Source organism: Mauremys reevesii, linkage group 6 (assembly GCF_016161935.1).
Source record: "Mauremys reevesii isolate NIE-2019 linkage group 6, ASM1616193v1, whole genome shotgun sequence".
NCBI classification, from domain to species: domain Eukaryota; kingdom Metazoa; phylum Chordata; order Testudines; family Geoemydidae; genus Mauremys; species Mauremys reevesii.
The window spans coordinates 67,717,673-67,740,888 of record NC_052628.1 but is presented as its reverse complement, the minus strand read 5'-3'; the positions used below and the strand labels follow the sequence as shown (position 1 = coordinate 67,740,888).

General features: G+C 42.2%; 1 protein-coding gene and 1 long non-coding RNA gene across 6 annotated transcripts in view; one reads left to right on the top strand and one right to left on the bottom strand.

Annotated features, from left to right (window-relative positions):
- The window catches only part of MCC (MCC regulator of WNT signaling pathway), a 311,234-nt gene that overhangs the window by 65,421 nt on the left and 222,597 nt on the right, over positions 1 to 23,216 (top strand). For 4 of the 5 annotated variants that reach the window (XM_039544357.1, XM_039544361.1, XM_039544360.1 and 1 more), the window contains 2 exons: positions 109 to 320; positions 3,940 to 3,990. In XM_039544357.1, coding sequence (XP_039400291.1) covers positions 109 to 320; positions 3,940 to 3,990 — 263 coding nt within the window. The remainder of the gene's footprint in view (positions 1 to 108; positions 321 to 3,939; positions 3,991 to 23,216) is intronic. The other variant, XM_039544358.1, reaches the window with a different exon arrangement.
- Positions 10,448 to 23,139, bottom strand: LOC120407961. Its single transcript, XR_005600353.1, has 3 exons — positions 23,062 to 23,139; positions 13,888 to 13,980; positions 10,448 to 10,547 (listed from the first exon to the last, which is right to left on the bottom strand). It is a non-coding gene; the product is annotated as an uncharacterized LOC120407961 (long non-coding RNA).

Here is a 23,216-nt window from a genome sequence, read left to right as displayed (position 1 = left end):
CTCTGATTTCTGCTATACTAGATATTTTTAGGGGGCGGAGGGTATGTTAGCCCCTGTAAATTTGCTATAGGATTACAGTTGAATCTCTTTTCTGTTTCTACATTTCAGGTGCCTTATCAGGTGCTAGAGAAAGCTGGGAATATGATTCTGGTGCAAGAGACCTTCAGAGTCCTGACCTGCAGAGCCATTCTACCCTACAGAAGTTCTTGGAGTATGGAGGCAGCAGTATGAGTCAACAAGTTGCTCTGCAGAAACTGCTAACGCAGGCCTCCAATCTTAGCAACTCAGTTGGAGGAAGCTATTTAGAGCTTGCCAACACTGTAAGTACACTTTATCTTCACTATAAAGCTCTTCAGGGTTTTCCCCCCCCCAGCTTGAATATAGTAAACTTTTGAGTCATGGTCCACTAGGGAACTATCAGGCTGCTATAATTTTCATTTACCACAATGTCATTAAATTTTCAGCTTTGCAAATAATGAGAAGTATTTAGAAATTACTTGTATAATTGAGGACTTGCTTTCAGCAAAAAGGATTTGGTATACTCCGTAAGGCATTTAGCTGAAGTTTTTAACGTATACAGATTTAATTAGAAAACATAGCCAGCTTGTGAAAACATTTACTTATGGAAAATAAATGGGTAGCACAGTGGCAGACTGTGCAAGTAAACATCTTTCTGCTCATTAAGTCAGTTAGTGTCATGCAGGAAAACACTTCCCCTTACATTTCAGGATTTTCCACTTTATTTGCTAAGATTTCTGTTTGGAACTCTTTGTGTAGCACTGTTTACTGTTCTCATAGGCAAGCTTCATAGTAAAGTATTTTCAGATAAACATACCACATTATTCTCTGCAGTAAAAATCTGATGTGCTTGTTAAGTGAGTGTTTTTTTTTCAGTTATGCATTGGATTCAGGTTTTTAAGGGTACGTCTCCACTGCAGTTAGACACCAGCGACTGGCCTGTGCCAGCTGACCCTGGGACCCTCACAGGGACCTAGAGCCCGGGCTCCAGCCTGAGCTTGAATGTCTACACCAACACTCCTTAGCCTGAGCCCTGCAAACTCAAGGCAGCTGGCACGGGCCAGCTACAGGTTTTTAATTGCAGTGTAGACATACTCTAGATAACTTTAGACCAGGTGTGCCATAAATTTATAGCCATTTTGTAGCTAATTTTTGGTGGTCAAAGGTTGATGCTGCTAAACTGAAAAGAGGGAGCAAGGACTCAGGCTTTTAGTTGGAGAACAAAAAGGCCCAAACTAAAGGCATTGGAGAAAAGCTGAGGAACCCATTTTAGAATGGCTGCTTGTGACAGTAACTAGCTTTGTACTGGTGAAACAGATCCTGTTAGTTAATGCTTACTAGGTGTTGAGGGGTGGGCACTCAGAAGAAAATGGAAATTTATTAAACTGATATGGGTAAAATCAACACAACACTGTGATGGGTTCCCTGGGGTTCAACCTGGAATTTGTGTACCGCTGTGCCCTCTGTCTTACCAACTTGAGCTTCCTCTCTCACTGTGATAATGTGACAAGCTGCAAACAGCTTCAGGTCCTGCACTTTCACAAATATTCACAGTCAGGGACATACCCAGCTCTGTTACATGAATGCTTTTGCCAGCCACTCATGAATCAACAATAGAGAGACTCCAGCCAACTCCCCCCGGGCTAGGACCCCAGAGCTGTACCATCTTGCCCTAGTCAGAAGCCTGACCAACATAAATTATTTACCCAGTCCAGCCCTCTCTCAATGTGGAGAGGACAATGCACCAGACCTGGTCTCTGAGCAGATTTTCCTTTACACTTCAAACAAAAGTCCTTTCCAGTCTGGGATCACCTCCCCAGTCTAAGTCTTTGGCTTTGGCTACACTTGCACTTGCTTTGAAGTGCTAAGTGTAGTCAAAGCACCAGCGCTGGGAGAGAGCTCTCCCAGCGCTGTCCGTACTCCACCTCCCTGTGGGGAATAACGGACAGCGCTAGGAGCCGCGCTCCCAGCGCTGGAGCTTTGACCACACTGGTGCTTTGCAGCGCCGCAATTTGCAGCACTGGAGAGGGTGTGTTTTCACACCCTGCTGCAGCGCTGCAAATTTGCAAGTGTAGCCAAGGCCTCAGTTCCTGAGGTGTTTCCAGGTGTTGAGTTGTGGGGGGAGTGAGGCTAAGGGATGATATCACTTCCCCCTTTTATAGCTTCTGGCATGTGGAGGGAACTTCATTGTTCCAAACAAAGCCCCCAGCACAGTTAGCGGAAAAGTACAGGCCTATGTGCCTGAGGATTTGGAGGAACACGTGTTGCCCCAGAATATAAAATGGTAGCACTCTTGCCCTGTCTTGACAAATAGAAAACTAACTACACACAATCCCAATAACTGAAATAAGACTCGAATAAAATGAAAAATCCCTAGATACTATAGTACTCTCTTTTTTTTTTTAAGTATATATAATATGCAACTGGTTCCTGTTTGTGCGTTCACATTCATGTTAAATTTCTCTATTTTTATTGGTATGGAAGCCATCTGATCTGTTTAATGTATATCATGTTATGCCTCTGCTTCTAAATGTTTTTTCCCTTGCACTTCAAACAATAGCATAATAAACAGTCTCTCGTTTATATGGAGATGAAGACAATAATGCCTCCATTTTGGCTTCTGCTGAACATTGATATCACTATGTTGTATGAAAAATTTTACTTAAATTTTGTTAAAATCAAGAAAGATGAGAATCGCTGCTTTTTGTACGGGTGTTTTTATTTCCACCCCTTTATACTAGTCTGAATACTGTCAAGAAAGCTGAAGTGATGGGTATAGTGCAGTCTAAACTCTAAGGGCTTGTCTGAACAAACACTTAATGCATGACAAGCTAGGTTGTAAATCTACCTCATACTAGCCTGCAAGGCACTAAGAGCTTGACTATATTAAAAATGCTAAAGCGGCTGTAGCACTTCAGTGGCAGGAGGGGTTAACCCATCAATGTAGGTAATCCATTTCCCTGAGAGGCGGTAGCTAGTTTGACAGAAGATTTCTGAATAAGGCCAGCTTAACTACACTGCTTATGGGTGTGGATTTTTCACATCCCTGTAGTTATGCCGACCGAATTTTTAGTGTAGACCACACCTTAGGTTCCTCGTGGACCCTGCTGTTGCACACTAAAAGTTCCGTAGTATGTTTTCACCTACCCATATTTGAAACGGGAGTAGGTCAGTGTATGCTAAGGAACTTTTAGTGCGCAACAGCAGGATCCACGTGGACAATTAGTATGTGGCAGGCTGTTGCATTGTGAATTCACACCCCAGTTTGCTGTTTAGACAAGCTCTAACTCTGTATAGAGACAGAAGTAGCTTCTTGTGATTGATTCCTTACGTGCACTCCCACTTCCCACACACACACAGTCTCTCTCCAGAAATTTGTTTTACATCATTGCGTTTGTAACGGTTGTGCAGGGCTAGTTTCACTTCTGTCCCGTCTCTGGGTCTCCCTGAGTGTACCGACGCGGATGACAAGCCTCAAGTTTTCCCCTCTCTCAGTGTAAAATCATACAGTTCTCCCACTCTTAGATAAGGACCTGGATTACAGACCCTAGTCTGCCAACTGTGATTACTTCAGCAGGCCCAGCTTAGGTTCAGAACCTGCAGTTCTGTCTTTTGGGAACTGTGACCTATGGAATATACAGAGTGACCGTACGGCCTTTTCAAAACAAGGTATTATTTATTCTTAACAGTAAGAACACTGCATACATCAAAGAGAACAAGGATTTTGAAAGAATCAATCTGTATGCAGGCATATCTACTTAGAAACCCCCCTTATGTTAGCCAGGTAGGCTCAGCTTCTAAGTTGAGACTGCTTCTGAAGAGGCTCTCTGTGTCAGCCTGTTCCCCTGTATATCGCCTCACTATTGCCCCTCCCCTCCTCTCAGTGACTTTTTAACTGTTTAGTGTTTTTTTTAATCTTAGGTTCCCAGCCTTGGCAAGACAAGTCTTGTAATTTTGCTGGAGCCAAGACAGGTAGGCTCTTCCAACTTAATAGCCCAGTCATTGTTCTCTTAAAGACTTTGAAGTGTTTTCCCACGTGGGAGTCTTCTCTCTAGTCATTATTTTATATCCTACTTATTTTTCCTAACAGCTCCTTTTGAATAAATTCCTGACAGAAAATGTCCCTTCCGGCTATTGGACGCTCATATGGCATACGTAGCATTCCTAAATTAATGCAGAGCAACCCCATGTCCTTCACATTGAAACAAAGGTTTTCAGTGATGTAAAAGCTAAACGGGCAGCAGTCCTTTGCCCAAATTTTAACTCTTTTTCTACAAAGTAGAAAAATCCATATACATTTTAAAAACCATGTGAATATACAAGTTTGCAGAGCTTTGTGGAGATATGCTTGTGCAGCACCCTGTTTCTTATTTATCTCTCTTACTTTTGTCACTGGGTACAGTGTGAATTGATTTATCCCAGTGTGTACAAGTATCTCAGCAAACAACTTGAACCTATCGTTAGAGCTATGGAGTTTTAATTTCTTTAAAGAATGCATCATTTTTTCTAAGTGGAAATTGTCTGTATGTAAGGTGAGGACGATCCTTTAGTTAGAGGCAGATTATTCTGGTCACTCACAGGGAATGATTTGATTAATAAATATCTTCACAGTCTTATATCCAACAGTTACTGACTACCCGCCCCAGAATGTGTGTCTTTATCTATCTGTTTTGCCTTGATTTATTAACACCTTCATATTTAGCTCTTTGTTTCAAGAGACACTCTTCTGTAATTTTATAGGGACAAATCTTGTGGCATTTTCCCCCTCTTCCATCACTAGGTCTAATACTGAAAGCACATTTTTCCTTGACCCTCTTCACCTGGTTGCTAAAATTTGTCTAACATATTGATCTTTTGGTTGACACCATCACCCTTTACTATTGATGTACAAGCTAGTGCCAATGGGTTAAATACTGCTATAAATGTTGTATACAGATGCCATTATATATGACCTAAATCTAATAATTGGCAAGTTTTTTTTAACTATACTTGAGTGTAAAGAATATACTTTTCCTCTTTGCAGATAGCAAAAGGTTCCAGCTTTGTCAGGAATTTGGTGTATATATTTCATTGCATTTTAGGCATCAGAGTCAGACCACAGTTACAAGTGTGTGTATTCATACTTGACTAGTGAAAAAGCTAATTGATTTATGTGCTGCCACCTGTGCTCCCTCTTCAGGAAGCATTTATGGGGATCCAAACAGTCTTGGTTCTCCTTCAGTTTCTCTTTCCTAGTACAACTAACAGAGGTGCTAGGAGTTGAGTGTCCGTGCCTCTTCCTCTGCAAACCACACATGGCAACAGATATGATATGCAGCCTTTTCACTGGAATTCTAGAGCTTGAGATGAAGCAATGGGATTTGGATCAATGTGATCCTCTTTACCATATTTCCCTCCACAAGTGAATACTATGGAATAAGACTAAATGATGCATTATTTTAAGTAAATTTCATGTGTTTCTATATAGGGCCTTATTTTCAAAGCTAGTGTCTTGGTATGCACATATATGCACTTTTTGGCAACAAACACCTATGTGCTCACTTTTTTCACCTCTCATCTCATGCATAATCTATAAGACTGTAGAGCACATTTGTGAGAAGAATGATAGAATTTACGCACACAAAACATTTGGACAATACTCTATTTCTGTATTCTATCGTGCACACAAATGTCAATGTTCAAAAAGCACATACACACACAGAGTCTACATTTTGAAAATTTGACCTATAAATATTTTTTTAAACTGTCCGCTTTCTAAGCTGGTGATGACCAGTAACCCTTTTACCCTCACGGGTAAATGGACACTACCTAAAGTTGTGATCTATTTTATATAGCGTTTTCCCTTCTAAAGGCTCTTCAGATGTATTACAAACTGACACACAAGCTTTAAACTTAGGTGCACTCCAGCTGCCACTAAAATACATCCACCTCTGTGGTGAAATGGGAACTGTTTAGCAAGAACACTAACAACAGATGAGGCGAGGAAATTAAAAATTTATTTTTCTATTAAACATCTGATGGAGAAATTTAAGTAGCTAGGATGTAGTTACTTGAGTTAGAGGTTAACATGGGCACCAAAGCTTCATACTGATCATTGCAAAAAGCACACTGGTATATTTCATGACCACTTGCAATCAGGACCCTGTGTTTACATCTGATCTCAAAAACAACTCCAACATACAGTATTGCCTGACGCCATACAGGGGTATTAGTTCTTTACTACCTCAGAGAGGAGTGTACTATCTATTGAATAACCAGCGTCACTTTATACAGCATTCTTTGGAGGTCTCCCAGCCAGAGCAATCGCTGAACACTACAGAGAAAAGTTGGGTTTTGCAGTTCAATCTATAGAAGCCAACAGATAAGAACTTGGTTTGCTTTTTGACTTTAAGTTTCATTTAATGGAGATTGCCTGGAATATCATGCCAGCTGGAGGCTTCTGCCTCAGACTGCTCTCCCAGTCAGCAGCACCAGACAGTTGCACCTACCCCAGCCTACCCCTTGCTCCCATGGCTCATGAAGCCTGGACAGTAGTAAGGAGCAGTTCAACTGTAAGCTGAACAAGTGCATAATGGTGGTAGAATGTGCCTTTGGATGTTTAAAAGCTCGCTGGCGCAGTTTACTGATTCGGTTAGACCTCAGCGAAACCAAGGCGGTTAGAAGAGCGCAGCAGGGCGCGCTGTGCATCAGAGAGGCTTTGAAAACCAGTTTCATGACTGTTTCTCCTGTTTGTTTCTCCTTGATGAAAACCCGCCCGCTTGGTTCACTCTACTTCCCTGTAAGCCAGCTGCCCTCCCCTCTCCCCTTTGATCTCCGCTTGCAGAGGCAATGTTTCAAATTCATGTATTCTTTATTAATTCATCACACAAATGGGGCGGATAACTGCCAAGGTAGCCCGGGACGGCTGGAGGAGGAGGGAAGCACAGGGGTGGGGTAGTTGTAGGGGCACGCCCTAGAATGGCAAGCTCATCATAGAAGTGGCATGTCAGGGGCTCTGACCTGGAGCGGCTGTTTGGCTCTCTGATTCTTTGGTAGGCTTGCCTGAGCTCCTTAAGTTTCATGTGGCACTGCTGCAGGTCCCTGTTATAACCTCTGTCCTTCGTGCCCTTGGAGATTTTTCTCAAATATTCCGGCATTTCATCTTTTGGAATGGAGTTCGGATAGCACGGATTCGTCACCCCATACAGCGATCAGATCCAGTACCTCCCATTCGGTCCATACTGGAGCTCTTTTGCGATTCTGGGACTCCATGCTCATCTGTGCTTATGAGCTCTGCATGGGCACCTGTGCTGATCAGCTCGCCAAGCTGGCCAAACAGGAAATTAAGTTCAGAAGTTCGCGGGGCTTTTCCTGTCTACCTGGCCAGTGCATCGGAGAGTGCTGTCCAGAGCGGTCACAATGGAGCACTCTGGGATAGCTCACGGAGGCCAATGCCATCGAATTGCATCCACACTACCCCAAATTCGACCCAGCAAGGTCAATTTCAGTGCTAATCCTCTCATTGGGGAGGAGTACCAAAATTGATTTTAAGAGCCCTTTAAGTCGACAAAAATGGCTTTGTTGTGTGGACGGGTGCAGGGTTAAATCAATCTAATGCTGCTAAATTTGACCTAAACTCATAGTGTAAGTGGATTTTTCCTTTCCCACCTTGAAAACGTGCCCCTTAATCAATCAAATCCAGATTGTAATTGCTCATTGTAGTGTGTTCCACTTATATACATAGATTATCTACATAACAACAAATTCAAGATTATCATTGAGGATTTAATTTATTTTAGACTGCAATGCAGTGGATTCTGGATGGCTGCCCAAAACAGCATTAATGGGCTCTTTACACTGAATAATGGGTAACCATTTGCCTACTATCGTATATGTATGTATGTATGTGTGTGTATATATATATATATATACACATACATACATACATACATACATACATACATACATACATACATATATATATGTATATAAATTAAGTAATGAATGGTCAACACTTACAGTGAGTATTGCTTTTAATATAGCAAATGGGGCTATAGTATAAAATCTGCAAGAGCTTAATATTGCAGAACTTCTTTATTACTTTAAAACAGTGCACTGCAGGCCTTCTCAGTCTTGGGTTTTTACTCACACATCATAATGCTATATTGGAAGTAAAGTGATTGATATGATCCATCTGTATTTCCCTTTGCCCCATGAGAGCCTACCATACTCAAAAATGTACCGTTTCTCTGCCTACTTCCCGTCTCCCTTTTCCCTATCGTTGTAAGGCACCCAGCATATATGCCTGATGTAGTTCTCCAAATGACTGGTAGGGAGCATGCTTATATAATTTATTATAATAGTCTTTCTACCTCTCCATATCTAATCAATGAATAATTGAATGCCATAGTCTGTCCTTGAAACTGGGCCTCCAAAAGAGCACTTCAGATGGTTACTGTATCATCACCCATCACTGTAGTATTCAAACATTTAGGTAAGGAAGATAATGCTGATTTGTTCCCTATAAAATTACAGAAGAATGTCTCTGGAAACTAATATATATCTATATATTCGATGTAAGTAGCTTTACAAATTGACTCCTAAAAATACAGAACACTCTAGCCTGTTGTCCAAGAGGGAAATGTAATTATCTGGGAAAAATGTGTTTTGTAGTGACTAAAGACTGTTAGTCCTGTAGCATGTGGCTTTACTTGTGAATTAACACACAATGCCAAATTCAGGGCTGCTATTAGCAGATGCCAATGCCATTGACTTCAGTGAACTCATACTCTCTTATAGAAGCTATACATTTGACGCATTGTTTCTTTTTTATTTTTGGTGGTTAACAATAGTAAATTAAAGCTGCTGTTTGCTTTATGTATAACTTGGAATATGTTTAATTCATTTTTTCCCTGAACAGGAGAGAAAAAATATTAAGAAAGTCGGAGGGAAGAATTTTTAATGTTATGGGTAACTGTGTGGCTGGGTTAACACCAAAAAGCTACCTGCAGTAATAGTGAAATAGACTACTTGCATATTATGCCACCTCTGAAATCTTTACTTTAGTTTTCATGTTTTTATGACTATAAAGCTTTCATTCCTGTATTTAAGCTACAAACAAAAAGTATTTTAGTTTTGAACATCTTTATAATATACCATTGCAGAAACCATGTTTTCCAATGTAGAATTTTGTCCATAGTATGTTAATTGATACTTCTCCTCATCCTTGGAATAGTGTTGTATTTTATTAATGACTAAATAAATCATTTGTACAGAAATAGAAATATTGGCAATGAGTAAAGCTTGTTGGGTCCATCAAGATTCTCACTTTTTAGTACTCCCATTTTTCCCCAGGATGGCGTCTAACTTGTTTCTTGGATAACTCTATTGCTTTTGTCTCAGAAATCTTGCCTCATGGACTCTTCATCAGTGTGGAAAAAATTTTTTATTGATTCTTGTTCTGAATTTATTTTTCTTTGTGGCACATAGGATTCCTTGCCCTGTTTATAGCAGCAGATAGTAAACCGTATGTATGGTGGGCTAGGCTTTCAAACATGGCTTCTAATTTTGTCTGCGCAGGTCTGTGTGTACGATCTGAGCATCCAGACAGCATTTGTACACAAATTGGGGTACAGGCTTGGAGCACCTTTAAAAAAATTTGACCCCATATATTGTGTGTGTGTGTGTTTTGTCTAATGGATTAAATGTTCTAAAAGTCAAGATTCCTTTATTTATTTGAAAGTGGAAAGAATTGTGCTTGCCAGGTTTGTGAGCACAAAAATGTGGGAGCAAATCTTGTGGCTTCTGTACACCTATCAAAGGGGAGAAGCCCAGCAGATAACCAGTTGTACAATCTCTGGGTATTATAGAAGGAGCTGGTAGCAACTCCTGTAGTTAGATTGTCTAACACTTGGCATTGTAAATGATTCTTGCAGCCTTTTTTAGAGAATACATAACAATTCAATTCTATGCAGCAGGTGTAAGACCAGGGCCAGAGAATTGTCTTTTCTTTCTCTAATGAAATTCTGTTTGGGTTTTTGCTGAGAGATTTTGAAAACTGCAGTTTCTGTGCTGAGTTGCACTGTCAGCAAAATTTCGGTAGCATTCCGAAACAATAATTGAACATGAACACTGTAATGTAAATATTCGTTTGTAACACAGGGACAGTGATACTGATCTTTGTAAAGTGCTCTGAGAGCATTATAAATTAGCTACTGTATGCATGTGATTCATCCACCAGTCACCCCCTGCTGGTTGGGCATGGCATAGTGGCTTTCCTTGTCTTTTGATGTGCCCTGCTCTGGCCCTGCAGTGGTCTGCCTCTTCCTGAGACTTAACCCTCCATCCAGATCACTTTTAGTCCTGTCCCTTCCAGGGAACCCTCCAGTCCAACATGCCACTGGCCTGATAGCATCATGCTGGAAGTTCAGCCCAATTTAAGGCTTTTGGGCCTGTCAGCCCTTGGCTCTGGTGTCTTCATATCCCCACCCTCTTTGGGCTGGTAGGGGAAGCCACGCCCAGCCGCTCCTCTGGGTTCCAGCCCAGAGACCCTGTATGAAAAAGATGAGATTTGTTCATTCAGAGCCTCTGCCATATGCCTGGGCTTCTTCCAACCATGGTCTACAACTAGGCCTTCCTCACAGTCTCTTCTCTCACTGACTCTTCTTCAGGACCCAACACAGAGAGGATCCAGACTAGCTGAGGAACTAAAAGGTTTGCACCAGGTCTGCCTGCCCCAAGGAGGCTCTGACCTGTAGGAGTCTCTAGTTAGGCTCCAGCCTTAGCTGATCCTTCCTGCCAGACAGCTTCAAGATAGTCTCTAATTAAGCTCTGGCCCCAGCTGCCTTCCTTCATAGGGCTAGCTCAAGAAGTCTACTCCCTCTCCAAATCAGCCACCCGTGAGCTGTCCTTTTGCCTCCTCCTACCAGCCATGACAGGTGTAGCGGGACAAGGCTGATTGTACCTATAAGCTCATTAGTCCCTTCAGGCCCATCACACTTGGTATTATTATTAAACAAACAATGTAAGGCTGGGCCTACACCATTGTTGCTGCAGCAGCAGACAGTGTGCTAGGAATCCCAAGATCAGGCAGCCTCTTCAGGAGTGGGTGAAAGCTGGGCTTGGCTTTCCCTTGATACCCTCAGGATCCAGCATAGGGCCCATCCCCCTTCCTCTGGGGGCACTAGAGGGATGAGACACATTTTGCCAGTGGTTTTCACAGCTATTTGGTAGACAGCTGAGGAATGTTGGGACTTAAGTATACAGGATTCTGGTCCTAGTCCTGGAATGTCATGTGCTCTAGTAGTTACAGACCCTTCTGCCACCAGTTTTCCGCCCACTAGTCTGTCTTCTTCTGTCTCATATGCACACAATCCCAATGTCTATCTTATGCTGTTACAGGCTAGTATTCAAAAATGCAGCCTAAAGATTTCTGCCAGTGAAACCCATCTAAATAGGGCAACTTACTGCTGAAGAAGAACCTAGCAGTCTGGACAATGAAGCCGGCTTCTATAAAATACACTCATTTGCTCTTTCACTTCCATCATTTCCATTCTATCAGGCTTAAATTAGAAAGTGATTCTATTGAAATGGAAATTGATTATAGGAATATAGATTTAGCAAGCTTGGCTTGTCTGAAAGCGGCTGAAAGTTGTTTTGTTTGACAGACGTTTACATGTTTGTTTGGGGATGGGGGAAACGTTTGGTTTTGCAGCCTTTGATTCCAAGCCAGCATATGTAATGGAGTTTATTTGTTCAGAGCTGGGCATCAGGTGTAATAGGATTATTCATTGTGTTTTATATGACCCTGGCTTTTATATCCCTCTAGCACTGCTCAGTCATTCATTTTTCTCATATAAATTAAAAGTGGAGATGGTAGATTAGATGTGCCAGGACTCATCTGTATTATGTGAAATGTAGTGTTTCTGTCTCTTGAACTTACTGGATCATGACAGAAATATAGATGAGCAAGAGGAAAATATTAAACTCTTATGAAAGCTTGCTTCTGTAGCAGATTGATGCCATTTTTGCTTCAATAGTAGATTACTACATCAAAGCCCCCTTTTACAATTTTTGATACTGTATTTGTGTTATATTTAAAAGGTCATCCCAGCACTCTCTCCCTCTGTGGTAGATCAGAGCCCCAAGTGGCAAGCTTCGAGCACAGTACAAGGCACATTTGTTCAGGCAGCCTTTTAATAAATGCTCTTACTGGAGGCTTTTAATTGGATCTTTTATGTGGCAATGAGATGATTTCCCTTATAGGCAAGTCATGTAGCCTCCATGCAGCAAAATGGTGGGTTTTGACCATCCTTTGCAGATGGTGGCAATTGTGTATTGAAAATGGTATAGGGGGCCAGGTGCTACAGCCATGTGTGCTGTGCCCAAACGTGTGTGAAATTTTGGGGGACAGTGTCAAGCCTTCTAATTTAATTAATTTAAAAGGGTCCCCCCCCCCCAAATGAGCTGCGCTGTTTAAAAACAGTGTTTCACACATCATCTTTTTGTCCTAGTTAGGAGAGTGCTGGCTCATATCCAGACATTCAGATCTATTTTTTTACACACACACACACTTTTTTTTTTTCTTTTCCCAGTCAACTAAAATCAAGGGCAATTGGCTTCACAGACTAAGCCAACCCAGACAGTTAAATAGAATTTTGTATTGATGTTGTGCATAATACGGTGGTGGTAAGCTGAGCCTGAGGCCCAGGACAAGGACCTTGTAGCAGTGTTAAACTGCTGGTTTCCAGCGTGCCAAAAAGAGATTACAGAACAGTTGTAGCAGCAGGGGCTTCTATGAGCACAGTTTGATATTTTCTACTCCTGAGGGAATTGTGTGCAAAAAAATTAATTTTTTTGCACACACTATTTTAAAATTCTGCAAAATTCTGCACATTTTATTTGTCAATAAATAAATGTGGAGGCTCCTGCATGGCAGTGGGGATAACAGGCCACTGGCTGCATGGAGGCAGGAGATCACCCTGCTGTCTCCCCTTTTGCCACCCGGGACAAGGACCCGGTGGTGAGGCTGCACCCGACCCTGACACAACAGAAGGAAAGGGCTGGGCCTGCCTCAGAAACACCTGGAGTCCTGCCCCTCAGGTGCACCAAGTAGAGGCAGGCAGGCTCATCTTGGCCAGGATCCAAGTGTGGCGGGATCCATCTATGGGATGAGAGGGTTCTGGGTGGGGCAATCTGCCTGTGGGAAGCTCAGTGGGGGGTCTGGTGCGGCGGGGGGGGGGGAGATCAGGCTGCACAGAGGCTGGTTGGGTGGTTTCTGGGTGCAGGGGCAATAGGTCTCTGCATGGGGTTCAGGTGAAGGTGGTTGAAGCTCAGAAGGGGGTGTCTGAGTGTGGGGGAATGGGGCTTGGCAAGGGGGTCCAGGTGCTGGGGGGCTCATCAGGAGGGTCTGGGTCCAGGGAGGGTAGGATTCATCAGAGTGGGAGTTCGAGTGGGGCGGCTCAGTGTGGATGGTCGGTGTACAGGAGTGGAGGTCTGGACATAGGTGGGAGGGGCTCAGCATGGGTCCAGATGCGGGGGGTCTGGGTGTGAAGGGGATGGGCTCGGCGGATACAGGTGCAGGGGTGAGACTCGGTGGGATGGGGGTTTGGCTGCGGGGGGCTTGGTGAGGAGATTCTGTGTTCGGGGGGTGAGGCTTGGTGGGGGTGTGTCTGGGCATGGGGGTTGGGTGGATGAGGGAGAAGGAAATGGGGGTGGGGGAAAGTGTGGAGCTTCCTGCAGCTGGGGGAGGTTTCTGGCCCCAGCCGCTCCTTGCAGAGGAAGAGGAAGTCCCGTTCTCCCTAGCCTAGCCGGGACTAGCAGATGAGCCCGGTGTAGGAGCCACTGTCCAGGATGTCCCCAGCATCTCCCTCCCCCACCACAATGATTTACCTTTCAGCCAGCTGCTCCAGGTGCCCAAAACAACATGTCCACGCTGCTGTTTGCCTTTTGCAGTTTGCCTTTGCTTCTCTGTCAGTCATTCTTCTGTGGAGAAGCAAAGAAATCTGTGGGGGACATTAATTCTGTGCATGCGCAGTGGTGCAGAATTCCACCAGCAGTAACTGCCCCCTAGATATTTGAAGCAGCCCCTGTTACAAAGCCAGAGTCTTCTATTTGATCTCAGAGCACAAACTGCTTGCCCCAACACATTTGCAGTTGCTACTGTTTAGCCTAGGTAAACCCTAATGCACTTAAATAAATTAATAAAGCTGCATGCTGTGGCTGCCCTGGGTATGGGTATTCCAGAAATAAAATGAAAAGCTCGATGTTCTCATGGGAAGCTAAACTCTTAGAATGCTTATTCAATGCTTTCAATAGCTCCATCATAATGGAACAGCCACCCTTGCTGCCCCTTCAAGTCCCCAGTTTTGTGCCTACCATCATCCTCCTGGTCCAGGAGCACTGAACAGGGCTTCCATAGGAGCACATCAGTGCCACAGCTAAATTGGCCAGAGGGCTTCTGCTGTCCAGGGGCTGAGACTTCTGCTCCTCATGCTATCAGCCCTGGGGAATCAACTCCAAGGGTTGCAGAATGCTTCCACTAGGCCCTGTGCCATCCCCATACTTATTTTTGATTATGTGTAGTTGTTAATGAATGACTGGTTGGCAACACTGCTGATTTTAAGAATAGTTTTGGTGTTAGGGCAGAATAAATGTTCTCTGGGGAGATGAGTGGTTCTGCACACCTCTTACTTTTTTTCTCCATTTTGTGGAGAAACACTTCAGTTTAATTGCTTTATTTCAAAGTATAAATTCACATTATGATTTCCACAGCAGGGAGACTGATTATGATAACAACCATATTGCAATGTATTGATAAATACCACTTTTCATCTTTGTAGGAAGCAAGCAAAACAAACTATTTGAATTTCAGAAAAGGCAATTTCTGTTCTATGTAGAGTTCATAATGTAATAAGAACCCTACCGATGTGCCAGAGTGAGGGCTGTGCCCTTAGGCTAAAAGCCCAGCTCCAATTTCCTATCCTTTGCATTTTCTATTACTTTACTCTGCCTTCTTGAAGCTATAATCTTAGGGAAGTGAGTGGGGGCTAAAGGACATTGAATCTCTCTGCTCCATGCACTTCTAAAGAGATGTTAAGTGCTTTTCATGTGAAAATCAGATTCAACTAATAAAGTGTGTGTGTGTGTGTGTGTGTGTGTGTGTGAGAGTGAGAGAGAGAGAGAGAGAGAAAAATGTATGTGTTTTAACAGCACCCGTAAGTGTCTTAGGTTCTTTCTCATACAGGTAAAAGGTCTTTGCCCCAGGAACCTAGAAACTTATCTTTGACGCAACTCAATAGAAGGGGGAAACCAGATAGTAGGGAGGGGTAGAGGAGCAGCACTTATATTAAGCAGTTACTCTTTTAGGCTACTGTACTGCAAGATAGAGCAAAACAAATATTTTTAAAAGGTTTTTTGGATGAGAGAAGTGTAACAAATGAATAAGCAGTAGATTTATTCAGCAAGGTTATTGTAGCCCTTCTGGAAGAAATGGTTTGGGGGAGCGGGGCTTAAAAAGAGAAGATAGTATCTTTGCAGTCAAGCTCAAGAAAGGCATTCCATGCTTAAGGAGTATCATAAAAATAAGTGCAGACAAGGTTGTAGAAGTGGATAAACATGATATCAAAGATGGCATCATTGGTGCAGCAGAATAGGCCGTGAAAGGGATGAATGAAACTGTTGGATAAGTAGTGTGGGATAGAGTTAAGTGGACCTTGAAGATGATGACAATAGGCTTGAACTTCATGCACTGGAGAAGGGTGAGCCAGTGGAGGAATTCAAAGAGGGGGAAGGTAATGTGGTTAGATTAGTGGTCAAGGAAGATCTGCTGCATTTTGTATTGACTGGAGGGGTTATGTGGGTCTCGGTCAGTGTGTCTACACAGCAATTAAACACCCGCAGCTGGCCCGTGTCAGCTGACTCAGGCTCGTGGAGTTTGTGCTGTGGGGCTGTAAAATTACTATGTAGGCTTTTGGGCTCAGCCTGAAGCCTGAGCTCTAGGATCCTGCAAGGGGAAAGGGACCCAGAGCCTGGGCTTCGGCCCGAACATCCACACAGCAATTTTTAACTCTGCAGCCCAAGCCCTGCGAGCCTGAGTCACTTGACCTGGGCCAGGTGTGGCCATGCTGCATGTCTTTTATTCCAATGTAGACCTACCAGTGAGCCCAGAGAGAAGGTTACATTAATCAGAATGTCCTGGATGCTCATTGGAGCCAGAAAGAGAGGGGGGAAAAAAGAATAGATCTCAGAGATGTGTAGGAATTGTGTAAATGTGCAGGGAGATGGGGTGGAAATAAAAAATTATCCTTCGTTTACAGGTCTGGGTGAATAACTAGTGGTGTGTACACCAGTGAAAGAGAATGGAAGAGTGAAGAGGGCTTCAGGAGGAAGATTAGAAGATCACTTACAGTCATTTGAAATTAGTGAAATGTTCGGAAGAGGTGCTATTGCAGAGAGAGGCTGAAATACGTTGATTGGATGGAGGAGTGATTGTTCAGGAGTCAAAGAGGTAAATTTGTGAGTTGCTGGCATAGAGATTGTAGTTGAAGCTGTGTAAGCAGATAAGATTATTCACTGAGAAGGGGAGGGAGAGGAGGAGAGGACTAGAACAGAGCCCTGAGAGAGCCATAAGGAAAGTGGAAATGGTGAAGGGGCTTGTCAAGAGACACTGGTGGAATGGCAAAACGAGGAGGAGACCTAGAACAGAACAATGTTGTAAAAGCCATGGAAGGGCAAGATGTCAAGCAGGATCAGCAGCCCTGAAAGCAGGGGAGAGGTCCCAGGAGGGTTTTGTTCTATTCAGATTAACACACCATGCCTATCACTAAGCACCTAAGTACAAAGGTGAAGGAGGTGATATTAATATTGTTGAGGAGAAGTTAATTCAATATACTGGAGATGATGGAAATCAGAGTGGAGTTAAAAGAGAGGAACTTCAGGCAATGATTGCAGATTCCTTGCTTGATGAGTTTGGAGGTGAAGGGAAATGGGGTGGCAATTGGATGGGATTTGAGGGATGTCTCTTTGAGACTGGGGAGTGGACTACAGCATGCTTGTTTTGTGAAGAAAGGGAGCCAGAGGTGAGGGAGGAGGTGAGAGTCAGAGTAAGGGATGTCAGGTAGCAGGATGGAATGGGGATGAGGGGTAGATCAGGCAAGAAACCCCAGTATCGGTAACAGGAAGAAAAAGGAGTGTGTGTTGGGGTGGGGGAAGATGGCTATCATGGCAGATCTCATAGCTCTATTCTTTGAAGAAGCTGGTACGATATTGTGCAAAGACGAAGATGCAAATGGAAAGGGCTTTGGAGGGAATTGAAGGTTGTAAATAAACAGGTGTTGTAGACATGGGATTCTAGTTAGGTGGGAAAGTAGAGATGTTTGGCAAGGTATTTAGCAGACGTGGAGGAGAGGATCAAATTTTAGTTGAATAAGTGTGCACGACCTCAGGACTATCTCCAGAGCATGGGAACTGGTGCAGTGATATTTGAGATTGGAAGCTAATAATTGGGAGCTACTTTGAACTGAGAAAAAAGGGTGAAAGAGCAAGTGGGGGGAGGAACTGACCTCTCAGCTAAGGAGAGGATGGAGAGAGTAGGGAAGAGCAGCAGAAAAGTAATGGATGTGAAGGATTGTAGTCCACAGAATGGACAAGTTTATGGGTAGAGGCAAGAGGTAAGTAGCTGATGATGAGGGAGATGAGGTGGTTGTGAGAGAAAGGGAACTTAAAAATTGCTACTATCTCTCTCTGCTGTCCTCAGACAGGTCCATAACTGAGTAACAGGCCTCTGTGGGGGTTTCCTGGCGCCTTGTTTGTCATTTTGCCTGTTTCTGAGGTACTGTGGGGTCAGGTGGAATCACTGTGAATGTACGATAGTGGTGGATGAAAAGACAGACAACTAGGGCTGCTGGTTTTGACAGATTAGTGAGTGGCTTGGTGACATGAAATGTTCTAGGATAATTAAAGGGATCAAATGTAAACTGCAAAGAAGATTGGTCTGGTCAAGGACATGACATCTTAAGTGGATTTAGTATTTGGAGAGGGGCGAAGGGGTGAGTAACTGTGATTGAAGTGCTGTTTGGAAATCCCATTACTCTAGATATACTATCTGTTTTAGACTAATCAAGATAGTGAAGTTGACTCATGTTTTTCAAATTGAGTACTTCACTTTTTCAGGGCAGGGTTACTTTCAATTGTTACAGATGAGCTGGACATTCTTCTCTTGACACAAGTGGGTAACCTTCAGTATTACTGATGGGAATCATTTCCATCAAGAAGAGCAGACCATCCTTTCTCACCACCACCTTTAAATCAGAGTGCATTAGTGCTATTGAATAAGGAACTGTCTGGAAACTTTATCCAAGTATTGTATTGAATTCCCACTTCCAAACTCCATGTTAACCTTCAGAATACTAGTATTCTGTCCCGGGAAATACAAACCACTGATACTAGGATACCTATATATTTTGTGCTGAAATGAAAACAGGAATCTGCCTTTATAATATTGCATAGTGTTCAGGATAAACTAAAGCTGACAATAAATTAAAGGGGTAATCCATTTGTGCTTGTGACTGTGAAGGGTGCAGCCTTAATTGCAGTAATTATATGATAATTACCATGATAAAATATTTAGGAAATGTCAGTAGTGACATTTAGGAAGTTAACTAGAGAGAACAAACCAAAAAAGCCTCATTTCATGCATGTTGAAGTTGTGATGGGCGAATCATTCATGTTCCATGCAGCGTGGAATCACTTGCCTAACGTCCTTTTTTTGACTTGTATACTTTATGTAATGATGTTTGTGTGTATGTGTATATTTACATTTAAGAAATAGCCGCTTTTTGCACTGCAGTTTTCACTCTGCAGCTGATTTTAAAAAAAGAATGATGGAAAAACTTTGTGTGTGGTAGCTGGGTCATGCTCTCTCCAGTAACGGTTAGAAAGTGGAAGACTGTATTCCCTGGGGGATATTGTGAGTGGGAGGCCTTGTAAAATCACTATAGCACTAAATTTTTCCATATTTTACAGCAATTTCAAAAGTAAAAAGGTTAATATGTGAGGAAGTTGTATCCCATCCAAAAAGAATGGTATTACCCAAACTGACATAATGGATCTGACTCTCCAGAGACAACAAAAAGGTAGCATCTGCAGTAACTTTGTGTGACTGGATTAAGGGACACCATAATATCTGGATAGCTCTCAATTTTTCTTTCCTGTGGGTAAGTAAATATATAGTCTTTTTAAATCTGTAAATAAATGGGATAGAGTGGTCACCAGATTATTAAATTCAGAGTGAGCAGAGCTCAGCTAACAATGGTTACTAGATAACACACTACTCTACTAGTTTTGAAATTATCACAGGAAACTGTCAGTGAAACTACACTTGTCTAAAAGCAGTATGCAACCTCAGTAGTTGGTAAGGGTTATAAAAAGCACTCATTGATGGGAATGCATTATGTACATGAAGTAGCTCACCCTGCTGTCTCTGATTTGGTAGAATATATTTTTCATTGTCTGTTTCCTTTATCCATCAGCTTCAGTGACAGTGACTCATGTCCAGTTTATTATTATTTATTTGTATTATGGTAGTAACTACAGGCCTCAACTGAGGTAAGGGCACCACTGAGTGAGGTAGTGTACAAACACATATTAAGATTGTTTACACTAAGAGCTGGGCTGTAATTCCCAGCTCTCATTAGACTTGCTTGCCTTAGACCTACTCACACTAACTTTCCTTGAGCTACCGTTCTAAAAATAGTAACATTGCCATGGTAGCACGGGCAGCAGTGACCGGTATAACAAGCTGGTTGTGCCGCGTACGTACCCAAAGGGTTTGGGTGGGTTTGTACTCAGCACAGCTAGCCTGTGCCACCACTCACTGCTGCCCGTGCCACTGTTACCATGGCTACACTACTATTTTTAGCATGCTAGCGCTCTTCAAGCTAGTGAAGGTATGTCTAACATGAGGAATCACCCCTAGCTCTGATGTAGACATATACCTTAAGAGAAAGTCCCTACCCCAAAGAACTTATTGTCTAAATAGAGAAGACAGAAAAGGGCTGAGAGAAGGGGAGCATTATTATCCCTGGTTTACAGATGAGGAACAGAGACCATAAGTGAATGGCCTGTGGTCATGCAGGAAGACTGTGGCAGAGCCAGAAATTGAACCCTGATGTGTAAGTCCCACTGCAGTTCTTTAAAATCTTTCAGAAAAAGTCTTGTGGTTACTGTTCTTGCCCTTGAAAGCTGCCTGTGGCACAAGACATTGTAAAAATGCACCTAATCTATCAACTAGCATTTATAAGGGTCTTATCACCATGGTACTTTACCTGACCACTATGTATGGGTTTATAAACAGTGAGGCTGCCTGGAGATATTCAGTTAGATCTGTCTAGGTTTTGAATTTTGTGATGTAATATGATTTCATTGGTCTGACCCCAAGAAATGGTTGACTCCTCATAAAAATTTTAAATAGCCATTTTAAAGTCTTTTAAAAAGTTCTTAATTTATTCAAAAATTTCAGAACATGTTCTAGTTGTCAATTAGACTTAGCTTTAAAAATTTAATATGGTGATGATTTTATTTTTGCAAAAGAGAACAAATCTAACCATAGCTATGATGAAAAGACTGTCACCTCTACTAAGCGAAATACTTCAGACCTGGGACTAGAACCCTGGTTTTACAGCTGCAACAACAAAGGCCTTTAGCCCCCTGAGCTGATAGGAGAGGTCTGTTATCTGCTTATGTAGATAGAATGATCCTTTCTGTTTTCTCTGAACTGTAACCAGCCAGTAGAGGGCAACATGCTTACACAAACATATAGTACCAAATGAAAGTCTATGACAAAAATAAATCCCATCGACGTTGGTTAGCGAGCAGTGAATTTGGCTCATAACTCCCATTGACATCAGTGCAAGCTGTATTGGGCACCAAGCTATTCACAAGAAAAATCCAGCAATATATATGCTTAGTTGCATCTTATTCGTTATATCTTCCAATTTACCAGTGCATAGGTCTTCAAGGATGTTTAGCCATATGTAAAGTTGGAAGGGGAAGTAAGTTGATTTTTAATTCAGGGTACTTTTAATGCATTATAACTCAAAAACATTTTGAAACAACTTCTTCACACTTTGCAGAAACAGTCTCCTTTGCCATGAGAATAAATCTAATAATTTCCAAATGAAAACAATTTTCCATAGAGACCAGAGTTTTATAACTCAAGCTGATGGTAACAGAAGACCCCAATCCTTCAAGTTAAATGGATGTAGAGTGAAACTGTAAACACTGAGGAAAAGTTTTATATTTACATTAATCCCAGATGACTCTCACTACTAATGCTGGAACACTGTAAATGGGTGATATAGGGTAACAAACTATGAACTAAAACACAGAAGCCTGAACAGAGAGTAAGTGCTGACACTGCACACTCAGCATTGAAAGGCATTTTGCATTTTTAAAGGGTTTTTCATTAAGCATATTACGGGGAGCAGCTTAGTGTAGCCCCAATCCTGCAAAGATCAATTAACCTGCTTTGCTTTATATACTGTGAGTAGTCCTATGTTTATCAAAACATTTTATAGTAAATCACCATCAGGTGTCTCTGCTTTCACAGGAGAAAACATGGATAGTCTTATTATAGTGTGCAGGAAATTAATGTGTGTACGTACTCGGCATATGAAGATAAGAACATATATTCCTCAACACTGGGACTCCCAGCCTGTTAGGCAAATCAGACTTTACAGAGAGGTAGGGCATGCCCATCCTTCTGGCTGCTTCTGGAGAGCTGCTGAGCCACTGCCACTGGGCATGTACTCTGGCCCTGTTTTCTTAGGCAGCTCTACTCAATGCTGTTCCTGGCACTCTTCACAGCAGCATTCTACCAGCAGAGAGCAGCACAGTACATTGCCAGCAGCTGGGGGAAGGTGAATAAGAACATGCTTTGGGGACAAAGGAGATAAACAGGCAAGAATATAAGAGAACACTGAGGTGGGGTGAAGGTGAGAAAGGGAAACACAAAAATAAGAGAATTGGGTGCAGAAAACTGAGTGAAAAGTAGAGGGGATGTGTCTTGGACAGGGAAGAAACTAGATAAAGAAAACAAACAGGTGATGTTAGAAAGCAAAATCAGGAAGAAAAAGAAATGATGGAAAGTGTATCTAGGGTGGGGAGGGAGAAAGAGAATGTACTTAACAGGGAGACTGCAGCACCGACACCTGCTAGGTCTTGGCATGATGGAGAAATGGGGAGGGACCCTCAGATCCTGATGCATTAAAGCAGGATGTGCTCCAACCCAAAAGGTTTAGTTGCTATTATTATAATATTCTCTTTTCTTCTATGGTCTTAATAGACTTTATTATGATTCAGAAGAATTATCCTTGTATCTGATGATGATGATTGATCCCGTAATTAATATAGGTGAGGAAAACATACTATTCAGAGGGTCTTTTTCAGAATGCTACTCTTGGCAAGCATTGTTCCCTGTGTAAATGGATTTGCCAAGTGTGAAGTTGTGCCCTATTTGTCCTGATTTTATTTTTGATCTTTATAAAAATCAACTCTTCCCAGGATTTAATAGTTTAGACATACTTTGTATAAATTAAACAAAGTGATCAGATATACTTCAGTCACAGGATAAGGAACTCTAAGCTTCTAACTTCACCAATGTAACCTAGCAATGCAAAGCAGTATAAATTTTGGGTAAGTGGAGTACCTATAACAGGCAAGGACTGAAGGGAAAAGGTTGTCGCTAAATCTTCTGTTGTGCTGATTTAAAAAAACAACAACAACATACATTCTTTATAAGAACCTATATTCCTAGGAATTTCCTGGGCTACTACTTAGATGCTGAATTCAAATGATTTATTTTTTTATTCATCTAGTTATATCTGCCCTAATTTTTTTTAAATTTTAATGTACCATGTAAAATCCCTGGCTTTCAAATATAGCTTCAGGTTCACTTCAATTTTCTGAAATCATAAAGAAACTCATTTAATTGCATATGGAAATAGGGGGAAATAAGAATTTAGCTACATGGCTATGCTGGTAACTTTTTTACTGTTGTATGCTTACCTTGTAGTTTTGGTTGCAGTAATTAGTGTACAGAAAGCTGGAAAGATGCCTGCAATTCCAAAATGAACTCCGTGCAGCTCTCTCCTTCCCCTCCCTTTCTCCTTTAGCACCGCCCCTTTAGCTAGAAGCAAGACAGCTGTGTTTGATCATAAACC